The 25,150-nt window shown below is 42.9% G+C and overlaps 1 protein-coding gene across 1 annotated transcript; it reads left to right on the top strand.

Annotated features, from left to right (window-relative positions):
- Window positions 1–4,917: 4,917 nt before the first annotated feature.
- LOC138795412 (intestinal-type alkaline phosphatase-like) lies at window positions 4,918–24,501 on the top strand. Its single transcript, XM_069974449.1, has 11 exons — window positions 4,918–5,109; window positions 6,963–7,079; window positions 8,135–8,250; window positions 11,644–11,818; window positions 12,438–12,610; window positions 14,225–14,359; window positions 15,593–15,662; window positions 16,421–16,555; window positions 20,264–20,455; window positions 22,486–22,602; window positions 23,520–24,501. The coding sequence occupies exons 1-11, from the start codon at window positions 5,037–5,039 to the stop codon at window positions 23,801–23,803; spliced, it is 1,587 nt and encodes a 528-aa protein (XP_069830550.1). The 5' UTR covers window positions 4,918–5,036; the 3' UTR covers window positions 23,804–24,501.
- The last annotated feature ends 649 nt before the right edge of the window (window positions 24,502–25,150 follow it).

Here is a 25,150-nt window from a genome sequence, read left to right as displayed (position 1 = left end):
ACACCCCAGTATCAGCACCATCCTCATTACTATACAAACTCCCCATCTGTATTGCTCCACATGCTCCCATGTATCAGGTTCCATGTATTTTGTGCTCCCATGAAGTATTAAACTGAACAGGAGGAAGGACAGACATCTGGAGGACAAACTTCGATCAAAAAACTTAAAGGACACTGTAGTGACCTAATCTACCTGGATTTACCAAATGTAAAACATAAAAATAAAAACTAAACTTTGTACAGGGAAAGAGTAGGAGTAAAATGAATAAGATGGGGTATAGTAGTGTATGGCGCTATTCACTTGCAACTATAACAGATACTGAATGTGCGTAATTTGTATCAGTTCACTCCAGAGATAAGTATTGATCTGCTAAGCACCGTACATGCGACAGTCAGTTATCAATGACACTGTCAATGTAAATGTCTATGAATCCAGTATATCAGTAATCCACAAAGGTATTAATATAAACTCAATATGGGTGATACAGGGACACGTCTGGTGAATTTCTATAACAATAGCAGTGGTGCTTGCCCTGTATCTATGTGCCGTAGCAGCCTGACTGACTGTGCTTGACACTGCAGAGATACTATAGCAGTATGTATATATGTGCTAATGCCAAATCCCCAGGTAAGTATACTGGGATCTCCATGGTCCTGGCCAACATAAACAGGGCACAGAGCGGTACTCAACCGGTGATGTGCTAAGATGTTACTGGTGACACCACTTCTGTGATGGTTGGTCGGTTGTGTTGTACAGCTCAGCCAGGGATGTAAATGTTGTGACGCCAGTGCTAGTCCAGCACACAGGTGTGATGTTGGTACCTGTATAGTGGCTGACTGTATTCCCCAGAAATGGTCCGTTACCTGCTGGACTTTGATGGGTCCCTTGGGCTCACCCTTGGGCCCATCCGGACTATCGGTACTGCCACCCACAGAAAGGGGAAAAATAACCCAAGATGTGCGGTTAGTGTGTATGGGTGCTGGTGCTGAGGAAAAGATGACTAAGTCCCATTGATATAAAATAGAACAGCTTTTCTGTGCAGTGTACAAAACACCTTCACAGCAAATAGATAAATCTTTGTACAGACGTTAGTGTTTTGTGCTGAGGAGATGCTTACAGAAGTAGATTAGAGGTAGTTGTAGTGGTGCTTGAAGAGTTGAGAGTAGAGTAGAACAGAGGAGAGGAGTTTGTTAAGAGAGTCCCAACCCAATGAAGAACTGTACTCTGACGGAACTTGAAGAGATATATGTTATAGTGAGAAGTTTACTTGTACCGTGTATAGACTATAGTCTGACCACCTTCTGCCCTACAGTGTTGAGCTTCCCGTCCTAATAGGGTGATACAAGCCCCAGCCTTGGTTATCTGGATGAAGCTAAGCTTCCGAGGCTTCCCAGTTAACTGCATTGCAAAATTAAATACGTAGACCTTCTTGGTAGCTTTGTTCTATCCAGGCTAGTTCCTCTTGTGTACCAGGATACTGCCCTGCACTTTTAGACTGGTTCACGGCGTGGGTTAGGATATTCCCAGACTCTTCTCCCTCTGTAGTGTTTAGCACTGCATAGTAGATATAGTGGATAGACTGAATGAACTGGTTGTCTTTAGCTGCATCTGCATACACGTTTGTCTTAGACTCAGACTAGACTAGAACGAACTGACTTGTGCCGGACAAGGATCTGGCTTGGCTACAGCAGGGACGTCTGTTCTGTGTGTCCTTCTCCCACGAGGATCAAAGCAGAACCGATGCTACACCTCCTCCCACCAAGTAACTTCCTTCAGCGCTGTGTAAGGGACCCTGTGAGTGGTGGAACGGAATGTGTGCAAGAAAAAAGAAGAGGAGTGACAGGTTAGAAGAAAAGAGCATCTCTTATGGTTTAACAAAAGCACATGGCCCACATAAAACAGTAACCCTATGTTAACTTCAGCTGTGCAATACATAAGAGCATACATACAAAATACTGACATCTTGTGGTTAAACTATAAAATACCTTCATCACCACTTAAAGTGACTCTGTACCCACAATCTGACCCCCCAAACCACTTGTACCTTCGGATAGCTGCTTTTAATCCAAGATCTGTCCTGGGGTCCGTTCAGCAGGTGATGCAGTTATTGTCCAAAAAAACAACTTTTAAACTTGCTGCCCTGAGTCGAACAACCGTGGACTAGATTGTGTATGCATTAGGCTGGCACACCCTCTCCATCCCTCCTCCCTGCCCTCCTCATCATTAGGAATGCTCAAGGCAGATTGCCTACTATTCGTCAGCTGTGTGAGCCCGGCACATGGGCTGGATCGTTAAGCACCTGTGTAGTTTTCACTGCAGAGGAATAGGAAAAATGGTGAGGAGGGACGGAGGGGTGGTGCAAAGTTAGGGCACAGATTCTCCAAGCCACGGTCGTTGGGCACAGGACTGCAAGTTTAAAAGTTGTTTTTTAGAACAATAACTGCATCACCTGCCGAACGGACCCCAGGACAGATCTTGGATTAAAAGCAGCTATCCGAAGGTACAAGTAGTTTTGGGGGGGTCAGATTGTGGGTACAGAGTCACTTTAACCTGGAGTAAGGAGCTTTGCGACAGGTGTACATGAAAAAGAACACCCGTGGTGGGACACCACAACAGTGCCTGTTGGTCTCAGGAACATGGACATAGGGGACCGGCAATTAGCAATTTGCATTAGGCTGCTAGCGTGCTACTAACTAGTATAGTCCAATATCGAACAGAGATCGGCGGGGGGTACAGAGTGGTCTCCCTATGATCTCCTACTTTCCTCCCATCCTGTGGATAGAAAAAAAGTTAATTTTCCTGGAATACCTCTTTAATTATTGAAGGTGTATAGCCAACTTAATAGTCTCATGAGATTCCGAAACATCAAGGAAACGGCATCATTTGCATTTGACAGTCCACTTTATCTATAGTATAAAAATGGAACAGGTGTAGACGGCACTGTGTGGCAGATAGCTCCGGTGGGTGCACGGCCCTCAGGAGTTAGACCCAAACTCCTTGGAAATCCAGACAATAGATAGGAAGGCGGCACTCCAAAAATAGTGAAAAAACAGTGGTTTTATTCACCCATAATGTGCAATCCGATTGCACATTGCACATATTGCACATTATGGGTGAATAAAACCACTGTTTTTTCACTATTTTTGGAGTGCCGCCTTCCTATCTATTGTCTGGATTATCTATAGTATAGGTGTTGACAGTGTCCTTGGGGATCATTAGTGTCAGTGAGTTTACAGACAGATGACATTCACATGGTAAGCAGTGACATATATCATCTTGGTGTTTAGAGTTCATACCAGGCCAAAGCTTTACTGCATTCCACATAGACATCTACATGTCATCAAGTTCATATTTTCCGCCTCAGGAGCTTCCCAACTTTCAGAAAGTTACATAGATTTCTTACTTATGTCTATGAAAAAATTTCCAGTTTTCCAGTACTTATCAGCTGCTGTATGTCCTGAGGGAAGTGGTGTATTCTTTCCAGTCTGACATAATATTCTCTGCTGCCACCTCTGTTCATGTCAGGAACTGTCCAGAGCAGGAGAGGTTTTCCCTGGGGATTTGCTGCTGCTCTGGACAGTTCCTGACATGGACAGAGGTGGCAGCAGAGAGCACTGTGTAAGACTGGAAAGAGTACACCACTTCCTTCAGGACATACAGCAGCTGATAAGTATGGAATGACTTGACATTTTTAAATAGAAGTAAATTACAAATCTGAATAATTTTCTAAAAACCGGTTGATTAAAAAGAAAAAAGATTTTTACCAGAGTACCCCTTAAATATACCTACGTTATTTTTTTAAGTTTATAATGTAATATTGTGTTACTTTGTTCCCAAAGGGGCAACCTTTAAACTCCATCTAAAAATATGCATCCAAAATCTGTGTGTGAAACTGAAAATCTACAACAAAATCCATAGAAAAACAAAACAGATTTCTGGCACCGATTACCTTGACATCTCTGGAAGATTTTCAATTAGAAAGTCAACAATGTGTGAGCATACACCGATGCTATAAATCAAGGATGGGGGAACCTTGGTCCTCCACCTGTTGCAGAACTACAATTCCAATCATGCCTGGACAACCAAAGGTTAGCTTTGGCTGTCCAGGCATGATAGGAGTTGTAGTTTTACAGCAGCTCGAGAGCCAAGGTTCCCTACCCCTGCAAGCCCATTGAGAGCTTAAAGTGTAGCTGTCATTTAAATTTAATTTTTTTTTTTTTACAGAAATCAATAGTACAAGCAATTTTAAGAAACCCTCTAATAGGTCTAATAGAAAGCCTCTTTCTTTACGCAAATTGCTGTTTTCCTACCCCCCCCCCCCTCACTTCTTATCTGCTCATTATTCAGCAAAGCCGTCTACATTACAGAGAAGCAAAGAGAAGACCGTTTGTTATGTCCATTATAACCTATGGAGGGGGGGGCAAGGGGGATGAGTGAGCAAGGCGAGCAGAGAAGCAGCTATATAGTTTGGAGACTGTCTGGGCACATAAAACGCTTGATTCAGAGGTCAGAGAGGTCAGTACTTATCTGGGAGTTGGTGAGAGAAGGGGCAGGATGATGTGCTGTGCAGAGCTGCCTTTTCTCCTCTCCGTGTTCACTCATCCCACTTTGCCCCTCCCCTCTCCATAGCCCATAATGGATACAGAGATCCTGCTTCTTCTGAAGGGGGAGGGGGTAGGAAAACAACTTTTTGAGTACAGAAGGAAACTCTTTTGCTTAATAAAAACTATAAAAGAGTTTCTTAAAATCGCTTGATTATTGATTTCTGTAAAGTGACATTTATACGGCCGTTACACTTTATAAGTTTATATATATATCATTTTCATTACGCAATCTGGCACCAATTCCAGGCTTAGATCCCTCTAATAAAGTTTTCCAGAATAGGAGTGCCATGTACTGATATCAAGGAAATGCTGTCACAATGAAATGACTTGAGTTGGCGTCATGTTCTGGTGAGAGGTAGGAGTTCAGCTCTGCCCGGGGATTTGTTCCTTTTGTAAGTTTGTCAGCAAAGAAAACTCATCAAAACCTAAACGATGGGTCCTGCTCTTATAAGGCTGGGAATATTGTTCTGTCTTCTCTCCACCACATTCTCCGCTTCCATTCCAGGTAAGGAAGACACCTCTGTTATTTATATCCATTGTGCATTATTATGGACAGGAGTCACAGGTGTTCAGGGCCCTATACCAGTGTGTAATATATAGCTATGTAGTGAGAGATGAGTGCATTTGTAATTTACTTCTATTTAAAAATCTCAGGTTTTTAAGTACTTATCAGCTGCTGTATGTCCTGCAGGAAGTGGTGTATTCTCTATATTCTGGCACTGTGCTCCCTGCTGCCACCTCTGTCCATGTCATGAACTGTACAGAGCAGGAGAGGTTTTCTATGGGGATTTGATGCTGCTCTGGACAGTTCCTGACATGGACAGAGGTGGCAGCAGAGAGCACTGTCATACTGGAAAGAATACACCACTTCCTGCAGGACATACAGCTGCTGATAAGTACTATAAGCATCAGCATGGAGGATATTATAGAGCAGTACTGATCAGGCTAAGCTGTGATTCAAGCACCATGGTGAGGTCTAATACTTACACTTATATTTTTGCAGTCTGTGTGTGTGTCTCTGTCTGAGCACACTCTTCACTCCCTGAATCATTATAGATTTGTATGGGCGGCATGTAACATAATCTATCAGTGTGCTACTAGTCCATCTTAGAAACTAGAAGATGAACTAAGGGGGGCTTGTAAAGAGGAAAAGGAAGCCATGCTAGTACTATTGTTTCATGCTAGATAAGACGGTGACCATTTTAGTGTGAGAGAAATTCTCTTATGTTTTCCTCTGATTATTTTTTTTTTCTGAATGAAAAATAAAGTAACTTTCCAAATAATCATCATTAAAAAAATCCTCCTATTTAGCTGCTAATCAGAGAAATATAAGATACATCTGTGCTATAGACTTTCTGATGTCTCATTGAAGGACATAGTAGCAGGGAGGGGGTTACACACTAGCTGAGATTGTGGACAGGGGAGAGAGAATCCTTGAAGGGCAAATCACCCAGGCTGTAAATACAGTAGGAAGAACACAAAAGGCAGATACTAGGTGAGAATCACATAGGATGTGCACAGGTGTAGAGAAAAAGCAGAGCTCATAGCCTTTACTTCCCAAACTTACTGTTGGACTGTAGTTTCAGATCTATGAAGATGTCTGCCGCCACCACTCCAGAGCCCCCCTCCCAATAATGACACAATGGTAGAGGGAAAAATATGGGTTCAACATAGATGGAGCAAAACACACGTAAGGCCTGAGTGGCCCGCCAACCTGGTTAGTGTATAGTTACACCCTTATAGGTGAATCTGTATCTGTTCTATGTAGGTGCTGTGCAGACCGTATAAGTGATTACAGTGCAGTTTAAAGGGGAAGTCCGGTGTCAAAAGAGTCGGGGAGGAGGTGGCTGAACATAACCTGCACCTCCCTTCCCAGCTCTAGCACAGGGGTCCGCTGTCCTCCGCCACGGTTCCTGGTCCCTTTTTGGTTTGAGCTGGACCCCTGGTTGTCATGTGTCAGGCCCACTCTCCCAGTCAATGACCAAGGCAGGACCCCACTATGGCCGCTGACTGGCTGAACGGGGCTGACTCGTCACACCCAGGGTTCCAGCTCAGACCAGGAAGCGGCCAGGGACAGCTTCTGTTGGAGAAAGCAACAGGAGTAACCGAGTTACAGTGCACCCTCACTCACTTGTATTAGTGTTGGAGTCACAACGGCCGAACAACACAGTGGTCCCTGGTGGGTGGGTGGTCCTAACTACATGACCCAATATACAGCTGCAATCATAGTAAACTGTACTGTGAACTTTACACACAATTTCTGCATTTTAATAAGAAAAAAACAGAGTTTATAATTTTCATATTATTCCAATAAAAGAATATTGAGAGTGTAACTATGATCTCCGCCTTCTCTTATAGCGGCTGAGAAAACGTCAGCGTTCTGGAACAACAAGATGGCTTCTGATATCACGAAAGCTCTAAAGCTGAAGCCAATAGAGCACAGGGCCCGGAATCTGATCATCTTCCTGGGAGATGGTAAGACCAGTATATACCAGTAATAATGTGAGAGCAAGAAAAGTTGTGATATAATACTTCTATTAAAAGGGGTAGTTTACAAAAAAAAAAATATCTTTCAAATCAACTGCTGTCTGAAAGTTATATAGATTTGTAATTTACTTCTATTAAAAAAAAATCTCCAGTCTTCCAGTACTTATCAGCTGCTGTATGTTCTACAAGAAGTGATGTATTCTTTTCAGTCTGACACAGTGCTCTCTGCCATATCAGGAACTGTCCAGAGCAGGAGCAAATCCCCATAAAAAAACATCTCCTGCTCTGGACAGTTCCTGACATGGACAGAGGTGGCAGCAGAGAGCACTGTGTCAGACTGGAGAGAATACACCACTTCCTGCAGAACATACAGCTGATAAGTACTGGAAAACTTATACTTATAGAAGTAACTTACAAGCCTATATAACTTTCTGAATGAATGTGACACAGAACAATGTAGTACATCAGGGTCCTATATCAGTCTATGAAGGTTGTATGGAGATGTATACTACCATGAGCACGATCCCTGATAGAGATCTCCTCCTATGACATCCAGATAAAGAACCTCTTTAATGCAAAAGTAATGCGGTCAATGTTATATATTTTATAATCATTTAGTTTATAATTACTACTAATAAAATATTATTAAGGCTGGGTTCACACTATGCAATCACACAGATAAAAAACTGATGTATTTGTGTGCATCTGTTTTGATCCGTTTTTCCATTGACTTCCATTATAAAAAAAAAAACAGATCAAAATACATCCGTTTTTGTAGCATACACAAAAATGTGGTCAGTCACGTTTTTGTATACGCTAAAAAAAATGGATGCGGTTATATATATATATATATATGTTGGAAGTCAATAAAAAAACGGATCAAAACAGATGCACACAAATACATCTGTTTTTTCATCCGTTTTTGCATAAACGCAGCGTGAGCCTGGCCTTATATATATATATATATATATATATATATATATATATAGAAAAAAAATACAAATGAGCCATTGAAAACGTGCAACGTCTCTCTCTCTCCACAGGCATGGGGATTCCCACAGTCACAGCCACTCGGATTTTAAGTGGTCAGATTGAGGGGAAGCTGGGAGAAGAGAATGAGCTGACGATGGACACTTTCCCTTACACCGGCTTATCTAAGGTTCTCTAGGGCAAAGGTTTTTAATGTTTATTTAGAGAGACCCAGATTTATTATTGCAGCTGATCCGGGAAACAGATCACTGATCTCAAAGAGATCTGCCAGAAAACACTGTTGGCTGCCGGCGCTCAATGGTGGTTCCCCTATAGGAGCCACCCCTCTCCGGGCCCTTCCCGGAGGGATATCTGGCTAGTTCTCTGGTTTTTAGACTCTTAAATGAGGCTCCAGATATTCTTTTTTGCAGTCTCTGACAGATAAGAACCAATCACAGCTCAGTGTCTGTTTCTAATGAGACGTGATTGGCTGCTATCTGTCTAAGGGCCCTATTCCACAGAAGCGATAATCGGCCGATTTTAGCTCAGTGGAATAGAGAGAACGATCAGCCAATCGTGTCATCGGCTGATCGTTCATTTAGGTTCACATCTAAAATCGCCGTTCGCCACCAGCGCATCGTTACGGTTGAATAGGGATGCGCGGCGGCGACCAACAATTTTAGCAAAACCATACATTACTTGTCCGGGCCGCAAGTTTTCTTCTCCCAGTCCCGTGCGGCACCATCGGCTTCGGAGCGGAGCTGTCTGAATTTACAGGCCGCTAAGCCAATTAGTGGCCAGAAACGCCGCGGCTAGTGATTGGCTGAGCGGTCTGTCAGTTCATACAGCTCCGCTCCGAAGCCGATGCTGCCGCGCGGGACTGGGAGAAGAAGACCTGCGGCCCGGACAGGTAATGTATGAAACAACGGCTGCAAGGACATCGATAACGATGTCCATGCAGCCCTTGTTTCACGATCATCGGGGCTATGAAATAGGCCCAGTAAACGAGCGCTGATCTAGCAGATCGGCGCTCGTTTACATCGTTGCTCGGCCCGTGGAATAGGACCCTAAGACAGTAATCAGACACATTATGACAGATTGATTACTGCTGTGTTATAATGAACACTGCGCTGTGATTGGTTGGTGTGGGGATGCAGTGTTGGTTTTAGACAGATTTATTAGACAATAGGCCGGGGCTATATGGCGACTTTGGTCCCATGATACAAATATTTGTAATAAACAGTCCCAAGAAATCCATCCTTGATGCATATTTGGTCAGAAGTCACAGGAGAGTTTGCCACCGACCCAAACACAAGTTGTCCAAAACTGCAACTTACAACATCTGTGCGATTCGGCTATTTTGTTAACAGGTAAGGCCGGGTTCACACTGTGTTTTTGCAATCCTTTTTTTTCATCCATTTTATGCAAAAAACGGATGAAAAAACTGATGCATTTGTTCACATCCATTTTGATCCGTTTTTTTTTCCCATTGACTTTTATTATAAAAAATAGATTAACAAAAGGATCAAAATACATAAAATTTTTTAGCGTAGACAAAAATGTGGTCATCCACTTTTTTTTTTTTTTTTTTAGAAAAGGATGCTTTCTGATCCGTTTTTTTTTTTTTTTTTTTTTTATCATGGAAGTCAATGGAAAAACTGATCAAAATGGATGCACACAAATGCATCAGTTTTTTTTTGCAAATAATGGATGATAAAAAAAATTGATTGCAAAAACGAAGTGTGAACTTAGCCCAAGTCACAGTTGTAATCTGTAAGAGTCATACAACAACAGTCTGCACAGTCACAAAATATTCTAGACTTAGATTACTGTGTACTATAGTTGCCGTGCAGCCTCAGCCTTTGAGGGGAGTTTGATAAAGCTTCCATGCACATTTTGATACAATTTTGCACAAGCCTCACAAATTTGTAGCTTTTCTTTGTTTTAGACCCTTGTGTGACACATCTGGCAAAGGGTTAAAATGATGATAAATTTTGTGCACCTGAAACCTCAAAAAGGATAAAATGCCAACAAAATGGGATAAATTTTCCTCTTTGTTTGTAAACTTACAGGACTGATATGATGTAAATAATGTAAGATTAGTCAGGTGTAGTAATAATAATAATAATAATAATAATAATAATAATAATAATAAAAAAGTTGACTTAGTTTATGAGTAGAGATGAGCGAAGCAGTCAAATTTATTTCACGAGGTTCACGAATATTGGGTCAGATTAGCGAATATTCACGAACCGCACACAAACAAATCTCATAACAGCCAAACTATAGTAGCTACAATAGTGGGACTATTAGAGAGTCAGGTTTTGTTCAACAGATGTTGTTGTTACAGTTTCAAAAATTGGAAAATGACTATTTTTAAGGGTCCATTTACACAGAAAGATTATCTGACAGATTATCTGCCAAAGATTTGAAGCCAAAACCAGGAACAGGCTATAACCAGAGATCAGGTCTTAAAGAAAAGCCTGACATTTCTCCTCTTTTCAAATCCATTCCTGGCTTTGGCTTTAAATCTTTGACAGATAATCTGTCAGATAATGTTTCTGTGTAAATGGACCCTAAAAAATGGAAATCATTTAACTTACACAATGGACACCAATGGACTTTGGTGGATGAGCGGGGTTAAATCAATTTTCTCCCACAACAGCAATGGATATTGGTAAATGAGGGGCATAAAATGACACTTTCTCCCAGGACAGCAGTGAATATTAGTGGACGAGCAGCATCAAATCACACCAGACTGGTTAAAATGGACACTGGCTTTACAGCACCCATGCACTAGGATACCAATGGGTTAACTTCACCCAAAGCACCCACAAACTGGTTGAATTGGAAACTGAATTTATAGCACCCACTTACTAGGATACCAATGGGTTAATTTTACCAACAAACTAGTTGAATTTGACACTGGCTTTACAGCACCAACGCACTAAGATACAAATGGGTTAACATTACTCACAGCACCCACAGACTGGTTAAATTGGACACTGGCTTTACAGCACCAACACACTAGGATACCAATGGGTTAACTTTACCCACAGCACCCACAGACTGGTTGAATTAAACACTGGCTTTACAGCTCCCACTCACTAGGATACCAATAGGTTAACTTTACCCACAGCACCCACAGACTGATTGAATTAAACACTGGCTTTACAGCTCTCACAGACTAGGATACCAATGGGTTAACTTCACCCACCACACCCACAAACTGGTTGAATTGGACCCTGCCTTTACTAGACATACTAGGATACTCCTGACAAGTGGAAGTACTGTAAGCTAACATGTGCAGTTGCCATCGTGGCCGCCATGTTTAGCAAATTTTGGAGAGAATTGTGATGAATTCGCTTAGCTGATTTGCTGTGTAAAGCTATTTTGACACGTCTTTTTTTGTCTGTGTCGTGGACATTTTTTTGGACGGCCATCATTTTGGTGCAAAAATGCAGGTGTTTTATGCAAATTGCCTGTGTTTTGGAAAAAGCAAATCTGCAAACCTTGTCCGATAGAATACTTTGCGTGAATGATCCTTAACTTTATGCTTCTTTTCTTTCATTTGCTTTCACAGACATATAACGTCGATCGGCAGGTTCCTGACAGTGCAGGCACAGCTACAGCTTATCTATGTGGAGTGAAGGGGAACTATGGAACCATTGGATTAACTGCAGCTGCCGCCAGATCTGACTGTCGTTCTCAGGCCGGTAATGAGGTTGAGTCAGTGCTCAAGAGGGCAAAGGCAGCAGGTACAATATAGTTTAATAAATGGCAAAAAGTTTTTCCGTAAAATACTTTTCAACGTTCTGGTGTATTCTTTCTAGTCTGACACAGTGCTCTCTGCTGCCACGTCTGTCAAGTCTCAAGTCTTCCAGTACTTATCAGCTGCTGTATGTCCTGCAGGAAGTGGTGTATTCTTTTTGGTCTGACAGTGCTCCCTGCTGCCACCTCTGTCCATGTGAGGAACTGTCCAGAGCAGTAGACGTTTTCTATGGGGATTTGCTGCTGCTCTGGACAGTTCCTGACATGGACAGAGGTGGCAGCAGAGAGCACTGTGTCAGACTGGAAAAAATACCCCACTTCTTGCAGGACATACAGCAGCTGATAAGTATGGGAACACGTGAGATGCTTAAATAGCAGTAAATTACAAATCTATATAACTTTCCGAAACAAGTTCATTTAAAAGAAAAAGATTTTTGCCGGAGTACCCCTTTACTATGGGTATAGCATTCAATTATTATCTATGAGATTTGTATTTGACTTTAGGAGGGAAGGCGCTGGGCTATGGGGTTACACTGAATTAGCTTTCCTATACCTGATAATAGAAATAAAAATAACTAAATTATGACATGTTTCTGCATTTCACAGGGAAGTCTGTGGGCATTGTAACGACGACCCGCGTCCAGCACGCCTCTCCATCTGGGACCTATGCGCACGTTGCTGACCGGGACTGGTACTCTGATGCCAACATGCCGCAGGAAGCGCTGGACTCAGGCTGCTCAGATATTGCCCATCAGCTGATCTCTAACACTGACATAGATGTGAGTGCAGGGAGACCTCTCCACCCCCTTCCATCTGTCCCTCTTTGCTCTATGAGTGATAAACTTATTTTTGACGCAATAAATAGATTTACATAAAAAAAGTTTTTAATAAATAGTTTTTGAAAGCGTAAGTCTGGTTCCTAATTGTATGTAAAAACTCAACATGTGATACATCTACATGTGTTATTCACAAACAAACTCCAGGATTAAAGGGGTTGTCCAGTGAAAATCTTTTTCTTTCAAATCAACGGGTGTCAGAAATTTATATAGATTTGTAATTTACTTCCATTAAAAAATCTTAAGTCTTCCCATACTTATCAGCTGCTATATGTCCTGCAGGAAATGTTGTCTGACACAGTGCTCTCTGCTGACATCTCTGGCCGTGACAGGAACTCTGTCTTGGTTTTCTATGAATCCCCATAGATAACCTCTCCTGCTCTGGACAGTTCCTGTCTCGGCCAGAGATGTCAGCAGAGAGCACTGTGTCAGACTGAAAATGAAACAACATTTCCCGCAGGACATACATCAGCTGATAAGTATTGGAAGACTTGAGATTTTTTTAATGGAAGTAAATTACAAATCTATATAACTTTCTAACACCAGTTGATTTGAAAGAAAAAAACAAAACAAAACAAAAAAACATTCTTTCAAATCAACCGGTTCCAGAAAGTACCAGAGATTTGTATTTCTATTAAAAAATCTCAAGTCTTCCAGTACTTATCAGCCGCTGTATGTCCTGCAGGAAGTGGTGTATTCTCTCCAGTCTGACACAGTGCTCTCTGCTGCCACCTCTGTCCATGTCAGGAACTGTCCGGAGCAGCAGCAAATCCCATAGAAAAGCTCTCCTGCTCTCCAGACTGAAAAGAATACATCATTTCCTGCAGGACATACAGCAGCTGAAAAAGAAGTAAATAGAAGTAAATTACAAATCTCTAGCACTTTCTGACACCAGTTTGATTTTTTTTTTTCTTGCTCAAACACCCCTTTAATGCAAGTGCGGTCTCCATTTCTTGAGTTTAGATTAACCTACATATTCAGTATAGTGCATTTTGTATTTATTATTTCATTTTTTAACCTCTTATGGGGGCAGCCATCTTGCCTGAACAGCATTTTGTGATATATTTTATGATGAGCCCCATAGACAACAATGGAAAGGGCCTGCCCCATTGAGATGCATGGGAAACATTACAGAAGGTACAGTGCTTTATAACCTTTAAAGAAGTCATTCCACAGGGGGGAAGGAGGGGGAGGAGGAGGCTGAGCTGTGAGCTTCAGCTATTGTTTTCTCTATGTGCCAATAATACATGTTACTGCAATGCTGTACAGATCACTTTACAGCAGCCTCCTCTTATCACCACAGACACAGTAGGAAGTCTCACCTTAGTTCTAGGCCTAGCGGTGGGAATAAAAACTACAAGAGCTCAGGAATATTTTATGATTATAGATTAAAATAGAAAATTAGAAAAAACATAAAAAATGCTTGAAAAAGTTTTCAAAATATTTACACTAAACCTTATGATTTAAATGATTGTCTATTTTCTCATGACACGTTCCCTACCTATACTGCGAGCTCTGCTCAGGATTTTTTTAATTATTCTTGTTTTTGTTTCCCAGGTGATACTGGGAGGCGGGAGAAAGTACATGACTCCTATAGGAACCCCAGATCCCGAATACCCTGATGATGATGGACAGAACGGACTGAGAAAAGATGGAAGGAATCTCATCCATGAGTGGCTCAGTAAGCGTGAGGTCAGTTTACAAACTCAGGGTGGGTTCAGACTACGGGATTCCGTCGCTAGAACGCACTCACAGACACTCGCCTCTCCGCCCGTACCATTCTATGGGCTGGCTGATTCTACTATCGGAATGCGGAATCCGCCTGTGTATAGAATGGTATCTATGGCACGGGCGGAGAGGCGAGTGTCCGTGAGCGTGTACAGGCAACGGAATCCACCGGATTTTATCAGCGCGAATTCCGTAGTCTGAACCCACCCTCAAAGGGGGAGATGTATCAAGTAGTCATAGTCAAGTCACATGGTTCTTTGCTACCTATAGCAGCCAATCAGAGCTCAGCTTTCATGTTACCAGGTCTCATGCATATTTCAAGCTGTGATTGGTTGCTATGGACAACAGAGGAGATTCTTACTATAAGAGTGCTTGATAAATCTCCCCCAGTTTATGTTTCAGTCTAAGTCGGGGTTCACACTGTGTTTTAGCAATCCGTTTTATGCAAAAAAAAAAAAACTGGTGAAAAACATATGAAAAAACTGATGTATTTGTATGCATCTGGTTACAGACCAGCCTTTTGCTTTAAAATCAGTGGTCTGGCTGATATATATAAAGATATAGGGGGAGATTTATCAAACTGGTGTACAGTAGAGCTGGCTCAGTTGCCCCTAGCAACCAATCAGATTCCTCTTTTCATTCCTCACAGACTCTTTGAAAAATGAAAGGTGGAATCTGATTGGTTGCTAGGGGCGACTAAGCCAGCTCTACTGTACACCAGTTTGATAAATCTCCCCCATAGTTTACATATTTATATATTATATAGTATATATACACTTTTGTTCTATAAATCAATGTTATAGCTATATATACACACCAGGCAGAACACTGTTCTAGAGCAGAGAGGTGGTCTGTAACCTTGGAAACAAGCTGTCAACAATAGCAGCAAAAGAGCAGGATATCAGGAGAAGGAGACAAGTTTGATAATAAATGTTTTTAGAAAAATATTTAAAGGTGTAATAAGCTCAGGTAAAATACATATAAAATCATTTCCACTCCTGGAGACTAATAATTTGTTCCATAGTTGTTGTTATCGTTTCAGTCTCCTTCCCCAAGTTCTGAGCTGCTGCTTTCTGCTGAAAACTGTGTGTGAGCTGTTCCCTCCTCCCCCCTCCCTTCCGAGACAGTGTCCCTGCAGGTGAGAATACCCCTTTAATGACTCAGTAAAAGGCTAACCCTTTAATGTTGTTGTTCCAGGGCGCTCAGTACGTGTGGAATAAGGAGCAGATGAATCAGATTGATGAAGACACCATCACTCATATAATGGGTAGGTATCTGAAATAAACGGAAATGAAATCTGCTTATTTAAAACCCCCTTCATGTAAGATTTAGTGAGGTGAAAGTTAGAGATGCTTGTGGATCTGCTTTTTCTCCGTTATAAGGGCGCCCCCTCACACATCCTTTGTGTGTGGTGTTTTTTAGGCCTCCAAAAAATGGCAGAAAAACTGCCCATGTTTTTTTTTTATGCATTTGAGTTTTTTTTCCTGGCATTTTTGACTTTGTGTGAATGATGTTTTTTTTGGTTTAAGTTTTTTTTGTTTAGTGATGTTATTTTCCCTCTGCCATCACATGACCTAGCTGCTGGACCACAAAAGGTGACAAAAACACCAGGAAAAAAACCCCAAAACACCATACATACAGCAGTGACAATCAGAACAACCCTATTGAGGTCTATGAGAGACAAAACGCCACCCCCTCAGCATGCTGCGCTTTGTAAAAATTACCATAGAGCCCCAAAAACGCCAGAAAGGAGAGAAAAACGCCACCTCAAAAAACACCATGGGGGAGGTTTATCAAACATGGTGTAAAGTGAGACTGGCTCAGTCGCCCCTAGCAACCAATCAGATTCCATCTTTCATTCCTCACAGACTCTTTGGAAAATGAAAGGTGGAATCTGATTGGTTGCTTGGGGCGACTGGGCCAGTTTCACTTTACACCATGTTTGATAAATCTCCCCCTATATCTGCTGACACCTCCAGGCCTCTTCCATGAGGAGCTCGGTAACTTTACCGTTGGGTATTTCAGGTCTTTTTGAACCAGCTGATATGAAATATGAATTAAACCGTAATGATTCCTCTGACCCGTCTATCGTGGAGCTCACAGAGAAAGCCATTCGGATCCTGCAGAAAAACCCCAATGGATTCTACCTCTTTGTAGAAGATAAGTCCTGTTCATTCCCTTTTATCCTTTTCTGTAGTCTACATAATGAAACATTGTTATACTTGGATTGTAATATGCTTTAAGGGTACAAACCCACTTGGCGGGTCTGCAGCGAGTCTTCTTGCTGCGTTTTTGCTGGGAGACTCGCTGCAGATCCTGGCCCTATACTTTCATTAGCAGAGAAACTCGCAGCAGGGATGTACATCCCTGCTGCGATTTTGTCTGCAGCCCTCCCCATTAACCCCCTAGCCGCCGGACATTATACATTACCGGGTCCCCGTTCCGGCTTGCTTCGGGGCTCCCGGTGTCTTCACGGCGCGCCCGGCCAATCAGTACGCTGCGGCAGTGCAGCGCACTGATTGGCCGGGCAGAACGATTGGCACGATCGCCCCCCGCACCCCCCGGGCGCATGATCGCGTGGGCCGGGGGGTGCGGGGGGCGATCATGTGGCCGGAGGGTGCGGGGGGCGATCATGTGGCCGGGGGGTGCGGGGGGCGATCCTGTGGCCGGGGGGTGCGGGGGGCGATCATGTGGCCGGGGGCTGGGGGCGATCGGGGCTGCAGGGGGGGGCGGGCAGGATATACATTACTAGGTCCCCGCTCCTGCTTGCTTCGGCGGCTCCCGGCACGTTCTGCCCGGCCAATCAGTGCGCTGCCCTGCTGCAGCGCACTGATTGGCCGGGCGGGCCGTGAAGACACCGGGAGCCCCGAAGCAAGCCGGAACGGGGACCCGGTAATGTATAATATCCGGCGGCTAGGAGGTTAATGGGGAGGGCTGCAGACAAAATCGCAGCAGGGATGTACATCCCTGCTGCGAGTTTCTCTGCTAATGAAAGTATAGGGCCAGGATCTGCAGCGAGTCTCGCTGCAAAAACGCAGCAAGAAGACTCGCTGCAGATCTGGCAAGTGGGTTTGTACCCTAAGGGTACGTTCACACTTACCGGACCTGCAGTGTATTTTCTGCTGCAGATCCGCAGCAGATTTCATTTATATAACTGAACACAGCATCAAATCTGCTGCAGATCTGCTGCGGATCCTGTAGGTGTGAATGCCCCCTAAAGGGGTAGTGTGTGTGTGTGTATAGATATGTGTATATGTATATGTGTGTGTGTGTGTATATATATATATATATATATATATATATATATATATATATATGTATATACACCCATGCATAGAACATAATAAACATTCTATAATTCCCTAGCCCCGCCCCCTTGGGGTCCTCCTGCTGAGTCTCCTGGTCCCCCACTGAACACTCCCGATCTCTCTTCTTAGGCCCCGTTCCCACTGAGCAAAACTAGCGGAATTCCGTTCTTTCGGACTGGGCAGGAGCGCGCGCCTCCCATAGACTCCCATTATGAGCAGGAGGCTAGCGGCATTCCGTGGCGGACAATTCCGCCAGTTTTGCTCAGTGGGAACGGGGCCTAAGTTTGACTCATTTCGGCAGTGACAGTCTAGTCGGCCAACCACCGGCTGCAGCACTGTCCCGCGTCACTCATTGGGCTGTCACTGCCAAGAGAAATGGAAAATATGCACCAAGCATGTGGATTCTGATACAGAATTGTTGGTATTTTCTGCTGTAGATTTTTTATTGTGGATTTGTAAATTCTCTAGAAGTGGTGTATTCTCTCCAGTGTGACACAGTGCTCTCTGCTGCCACCTCTGTCCATGTCAGGAACTGTGCAAGGTTTTCTGTAGGGATTTTGCTGCTGCTCTGGACATTTCCTGACATGGACAGAGGTGGCAGCAGAGAGCACTGTGTCAGACTGGGGAGAACACACCACTTCCTGCAGGACATACAGCAGCTGATAAGTACTGGAAGACTGGAGATTTTTTAATAGAAGTAATTAACAAATCTTTTTGGCACCAGTTGATCAGAAAGATTTTTTTTTGGGTGAACAACCCCTTTAGAGAACATTTATAAAGCAAAGACTGACTTAATCCACGAGGGTGCGGGGCCTATGGTAAAGGTCTATGACATAAAAAAAAAAACAAAAAAAAACTTTTCTTCTAAACTTAGAAGAAAAGTGCAAACATTTGCCAGATTTATCAATCAGCCTCAGCAACTAAAATCCTGGCACAATTAAACCCTGGCCGCCCGAATCTCAGAATCAAACAGATTGCGATAAGAATCTGTATTTGTGGATTTTGCCGGGGATCTATACCAATAAAACATTGATTGTAGATTTCTTAATAATTTTTACTTTTCCATTAAAGTCATTGAAGAAAATCGGCAACGTATCTGCACCATAAATCTGGAGATCTGTTAGAATCCCCCGATATTGCTCCGGATTGTGCACGTAGTTGTATCAGTCCCATGTAAGAGAACCCCGGCATCTGCACTTTGGAACCTTCTAGTTCTGGGATCCTGAGTCAGTCAATCTTCGGATGATTGTCTGACTACAATGAGAGATGTTCCTTGACTTATTTACTTGCTGATCTGCTGTTATTGCAGGAATTTATGGATTTATTAGCCGCGTCCAATAGCCGCTGGATATCTCACTTGTACTTTGCCTTTCTTTCATAAGATACATTTTTTCCGTGTTCCTCCCATCCTGTGAGGATAAACTGCTTAAAGCGCATAGACCATCAGGTATATCACTTTAAGTTTTTTTATATGACTAGACCGGCGCCGATGCCACGGTCCTTTTTTCGAACAGTTCCCACGCATGGCGATGGTCTATTCCCCGGCACCGGCCCTGCCTGAAGCACTGGAAGCCCCCAGTGTGATGAAACCCCCTCCCCTTTGTGACATGGCTCTATTACAATGAATGGAGCCTCGTCACAGCGGGGGGGGGGGGGGGGGGGGAGAGTTTTGTCTCACTGGCAGCGGGTAGGCCCACTGATAGTTCCCCATTTAATGGGCCATGTGTATGGGGGAGGGGGGGGGGATCAGGGAAGATGTAGCTGTCTGCCCAAAGCACGTTCAGCTAACAGCAATGTGAAATGTACGGCCAGCTTATCTCACCTATCCTCACTGTGCAGTTCAATGTGATCCATATTATCTATTTGAGGATCTTAGCCAACTATTTGATCACAGAGAGTGTACCATGTCACCACATTAAGGTGTCCTCAGAGACATGGTCCTACTCTAGCAATGGCCTGGGCTAACAATAAGCCTACAACTGGGCAGATAGGAGCCAAATAATCTTCTTATAGCACCCTTGGGACATGGGTGGAGTGCAGGCCAACAGTAGGCAGCCCCCCGCCCCACACATACACATTCAACAGAAAAAAAAGCAAAAATTGGCAGCACCCCTATACCTCTGTTTACACTGCAGGTGAACTGAGATTGCAACAGCAACCTATAGGTGCAAGTGCTTACCATATATACTCCCCCTGGTGGGTGTGCACATGATAAAAACCCCAGTTGTTGGCTTATTGTTAGCCCAGGAGAAGCCATTACTAGTGTGAGAATGCTAGAGTAGGGACCATGTTTCTGAGGACACATGGGACACTCTGTAATGTGGGACATGGGACACTGTAACGTGGTGACAAGGTACACTCTCTTTGATCAGATAGTTTGCTAAGATACTCCTTTTTTGAAATATCTATAGAACAGGCTTTTATGGTGTGTACACAGAGGGGAGTATGTACAGTAAGGACTTGCACCTGTAGGTTGCTGTTGCAATCTCTGTTTTTTTTTTTTGTCTTTCATATTCTCTGTTTGATAGAATAAAATGATTCTTCCCTCTATTGTTTCTACGTGGTAGGATAGATCATGGACACCATGACGGGAAAGCCAAAAAGGCTCTGATGGAAGGTGTCATGTTTGATCAAGCAATAAAAAGGGCTGGAGAGCTGGTGGATGAAGAAGACACACTGACTGTGGTGACTGCCGACCATTCCCATGTGTTTAGTTTTGGTGGCTACACTTACAGAGGGAGCAGCATCTTTGGTGAGCGCTCTTTAAGGTTATTAATGAACCATAGACAGATACAGAGAACAGCGCCAACACAATATTGAACAGTCTATAAAGTCCACAGTCATGTTCCAGGGTTTGCTGAAATTACACAGGGTGCTCACTCTTAGGACAGTAGAACCAATGAATATGAACGTGTAGAAGTAGAGGGCACTATTTTTTAATACTTTAGCGATTAACAAGTACCGACGACACCAGTACCTTAGGGCAGCATGACAGCTGTTTCACGTGCATCAGCTTGCATCTCCAGACGCTGTTTATGACCACATGCCCCCATTTAAATCCGTCCTTACTGGACGTGTGTACAATGAACAAAACTAGAATTTAAATTTGTGTAAAGATTAAAGGTGAAGTCCTGTGAAAATTTTTATTAAAGTAGTGTATTGCCCCCCAATATACTTATTATGGGAATTGCACATAAACTGCTTCTTTCCCTGCACTTACTACTGCATCAAGGCTTCACTTCCTGGATAACATGGTGAATGGTGATGTCACTTCCTGGATAACATGGTGATGTCACTTCCTGGATAACATGGTGATGTCACTTCCTGGATAACATGGTGATGTCACTTCCTGGATAACATGGTCATGTCACTTCCTGGATAACATGGTGATTTCACGACCCGACTCCCAGAGCTGTGCGGGCTGTGACTGCTGGAGAGGATGATGGCAGAGGGACACTGAGGGACACAGGGCACTGAAGGGACACTGAGCATCCCTCTACCATCATCCTCTCCAGCAGCCACAGCCCGCACAGCTCTGGGAGTCGGGTCGTGAAATCACTATGTTATCCAGGAAGTGACATCACCATGTTCTCCAGGAAGTGACATCACCATGTTCTCTAGGAAGTGACATCACCATGTTCTCTAGGAAGTGACATCACCATGTTATCCAGGAAGTGACATCACCATGTTATCCAGGAAGTGACATCACCATGTTATCCAGGAAGTGACATCACCATGTTATCCAGGAAGTGACATCACCATGTTATCCAGGAAGTGACATCACCATGTTATCCAGGAAGTGACATCACCATGTTATCCAGGAAGTGACATCACCATGTTATCCAGGAAGTGACATCACCATGTTATCCAGGAAGTGACATCACCATGTTATCCAGGAAGTGACATCACCATGTTCTCCAGGAAGTGACATCACCATGTTCTCTAGGAAGTGACATCACCATGTTATCCAGGAAGTGACATCACCATGTTATCCAGGAAGTGAAGCCTTGATGCAGTAGTAAGTGCAGGGGAAAAAAGCACTTTATAAGCATTTCCCATAATAAGTTTATATTGGGGATTTGTATAACTCTGGTCATTTAGACCAGAACGTTCTCTCTATTACCTAAAGCGATAATCGTCCGAATTGGCCTATTATCGCCCCATGTCATAGGGCCCTTAGTTTGTGAATCTAGCAGGCCATCGCCCTCAGAGACTGACAGCCTCCATAAGCGAGTGTATACATGTATACAGATAGCTGCCAATCACTGGACTCAAAAGCTAGCAGGAATATAAAATTATACTTTCCTATTTATACTTATTGAAGACAAAAACATCCATCCTCATTACATTGCAGGAACGTATGACTCTGGCTGCGAGGTGGGGATGGACCTCTACCCCCCCCCCCCCTCCCCCCTGTTTTTTTTACTTTCTGTATATAGAATGTTTGTAGTTTGCATTTTCTCAATAAAAAAATTATTATCAGCTGTCTCGGTTCCGGACTAATTTGAAGATGATGTAACACAACTCTCTATTTATAGTGCAGTTACATGGGATAACATTGCATTACATAATATAAAATTATTATGATATATATTAATGATTGACATTGGTCCCTGCCCCCAGTACAGATTCACAATCTGAATGTTCTGAACCTTTGTTTGTTTCAGTTGATGATTCTTCTATAAATTACTCTGTAAACATCCAAAGTCAAATGTCATATAACAATATATATAACTGAAACATAAAGGATATAAAATGTTCATTTTTTTTGGTGTTTTATAGGTTTAGCTCCCAAAAAAGGCAGCGATAAGAAATATTACACATCTATCTTGTATGGCAATGGTCCAGGCTTCTCCATTACGGCACAGGGACGTCCTGATATTAATGCTTCCATAAGTGGTAAGAATTCTGTGCAACATTATTTATATTGCAAAAGCATTGTCACCAAGTTATTAAGCAGTAAGATCATAATTCCAGTACATACATTATGCTCAATACAAAGCAAAGTACTGCTCCTAATCCAGCCGAATGATCACTAACAGCATCTTTATACCGCAACTTTTGGTTTATTTGATACAACGATGAACTGTAAAACAAGGCTCACAGCTGATGGATCACAGTTCTTGGATGCCCAGGAACGCCGTGCTCCTGCAGACCAATTGGAGGACACCTCATCCTTCTTCATGTTTTTCTTTTTTTGTTATAATGCTTTAAAATATAGCTATACTCACTTGTATCCAGGTCCAGTCTCCTGAAGGCTGCTATATAACAGCTAGACTTACTGTATCCAGGTCCAGTCTCCTGAAGGCAGCTATATAACAGCTATACTTACTGTATCCAGGTCCAGTCTCCTGAGGGCTGCTATATAACAGCTATACTTACTGTATCCAGGTCCAGTCTCCTGAAGGCAGCTATGTAACAGCTATACTTACTGTATCCAGGTCCAGTCTCCTGAAGGCTGCTATATAACAGCTATACTTACTTGTTTCCAGGTCCAGTCTCCTTAAGGCAGCTAAATAACATCTATACTTACTTTATCCAGGTCCTGTCTCCTGAAGGCAGCTATATAACAGCTATACTTACTGTATACAGGTCCAGTCTCCCGAAGGCTGCTATATAACAGCTATACTTACTGTATCCAGGTCCAGTCTCCTGAAGGCAGCTATATAACGGCTATACTTACTGTATCCAGGTCCAGTCTCCTGAAGGCAGCTATATAACAGCTATACTTACTGTATCCAGGTCCAGTCTCCTGAACATCTGGGCCTTTGGCAGAGCACTTCTATGAACTTTTTCTCTTTATTTTTTTATTTTAGAGGGATACGACTATAGACCCCAGGCAGCAGTCCCACTGGATTCAGAAACACACGGAGGGGAAGATGTTGCAATATTTTCTAAAGGTCCCATGGCACATCTTTTCATTGGTGTGCATGAACAGAGTTATATAGCACATGTCATGGCGTATGCAGCATGTCTGCCGCCATATACTGAGTGCCCACCAGAGCGACCAAAGAATAAAGTCTCCTATGTCAATGAGAAGACGAACCTGCTCCTGGTGTCCGCTGTGTGGCTGCTATACTTTTCTCAGTGGGATTTGTAACATTTGAAGTGTATCTGTCATTTTTTTTTTTTTTGCAGAAATCAATAGAACAAGCGATTTTAAGAAACTCTGTAATAGGTTTTATAAGGCAAAGTCATCTTTATTACAGAGGAGCAAAGTGAAGACGGGTTTGCAGAGCCCATTATAACCTATGGAGGGGGGAGGGGGATGAGTGAGTAGGGAGAGCAGAGAAGCAGCTGTACAGTTTGGAAACTGTCTGGGCACATAAAACACTGGATTCACAGCTCAGAAAGGTCACTGCTAGTCTAGGAGCTTGGTGAGAGAGGATTGCAGGATGATGTGCTGTGCAGGGCTGCCTTTTCTCCTCTCCGTGCTCACTCACCCCCCTCTGCCCCTCCCATCTCCATAGAGCATAATGGACAAAGAAATCCTGCTTCTTCTGAAGGGGGGAAGGTTAATCAAACAGCTTTTTGAGTACAGAAGGAAACTCTTTTGCTAAATAAAACCTATTACAGAGTTTCTTATAATTGTTTGTACTATTGATTTCTGAAAAGTGACATTTATATGACAGCTGTGCTTTAACTCTAGTACACGACACCCACGGTAATGGAGATGTTTTTCTCTTTTTATTGCACGAGGACGCTGGACTGTTATAAATAACTCGATGTCGCTGCAGGAAAAACAAAGGAGACGTATTAATTGTTATCTTTGTACAAAATAAAATCTGCTGAAATCCAGATGAGATTATCACTGTAGAAATAACATATCACATGACGAGCTATGATGAGGTCACAGTTCATTCCGTGAGATAATAATAATAAGTAAAAAAAAAAATCTATAAAAAAAGTAGTTACATCTGGGAAACCTGGTGTGTAAATAAGATTTCCTCCACAAGGTAGAAAGCTCTAGAGATCAGACTATGTGGTGACTTGATTGCTTGCAGGGTATACGGAAATTCTAATGTATTGCTCCATAGGGAAAAGAGTATGCTCCAGAAGGAAGACTGATCTTTTTATTTCAAATCAACTGGTTTCAGAAAGTTATATAGATTTTGAATTTACTTCTATTTAAAAATCTCTAGTCTTCCAGAACTTATCAGCTGCTGTATGTTCTGCAGGAAGTGGTGTATTCTTTATTCCGTATGATCAGTTTCCCAGGCTGCACAGTACAAGGATCGTTCATGTAGCCCGGGCTCTTCGATTTGTTGTGCTATGTAAAGGCAATGCAAACACTTGCTGATCTCACTGATCAGCGCTCATTTGCGGCCCCCACGGCCGGCAAATCTTTGTGTCTATAAAGACTCTTAAAAGAGAAGTCTAGTGGGGGGAAAATATCAGTTAGGGCAGGAGGTGGGGGCAACTTAATAAAGAATGTGCCGTTCCCCAT

The sequence above is a fragment of the Dendropsophus ebraccatus genome, chromosome 6 (assembly GCF_027789765.1).
Source record: "Dendropsophus ebraccatus isolate aDenEbr1 chromosome 6, aDenEbr1.pat, whole genome shotgun sequence".
NCBI lineage: Eukaryota > Metazoa > Chordata > Amphibia > Anura > Hylidae > Dendropsophus > Dendropsophus ebraccatus.
The sequence above is the reverse complement of the archived record's forward strand: the minus strand, read 5'-3'. Positions and strand labels throughout refer to the sequence as shown.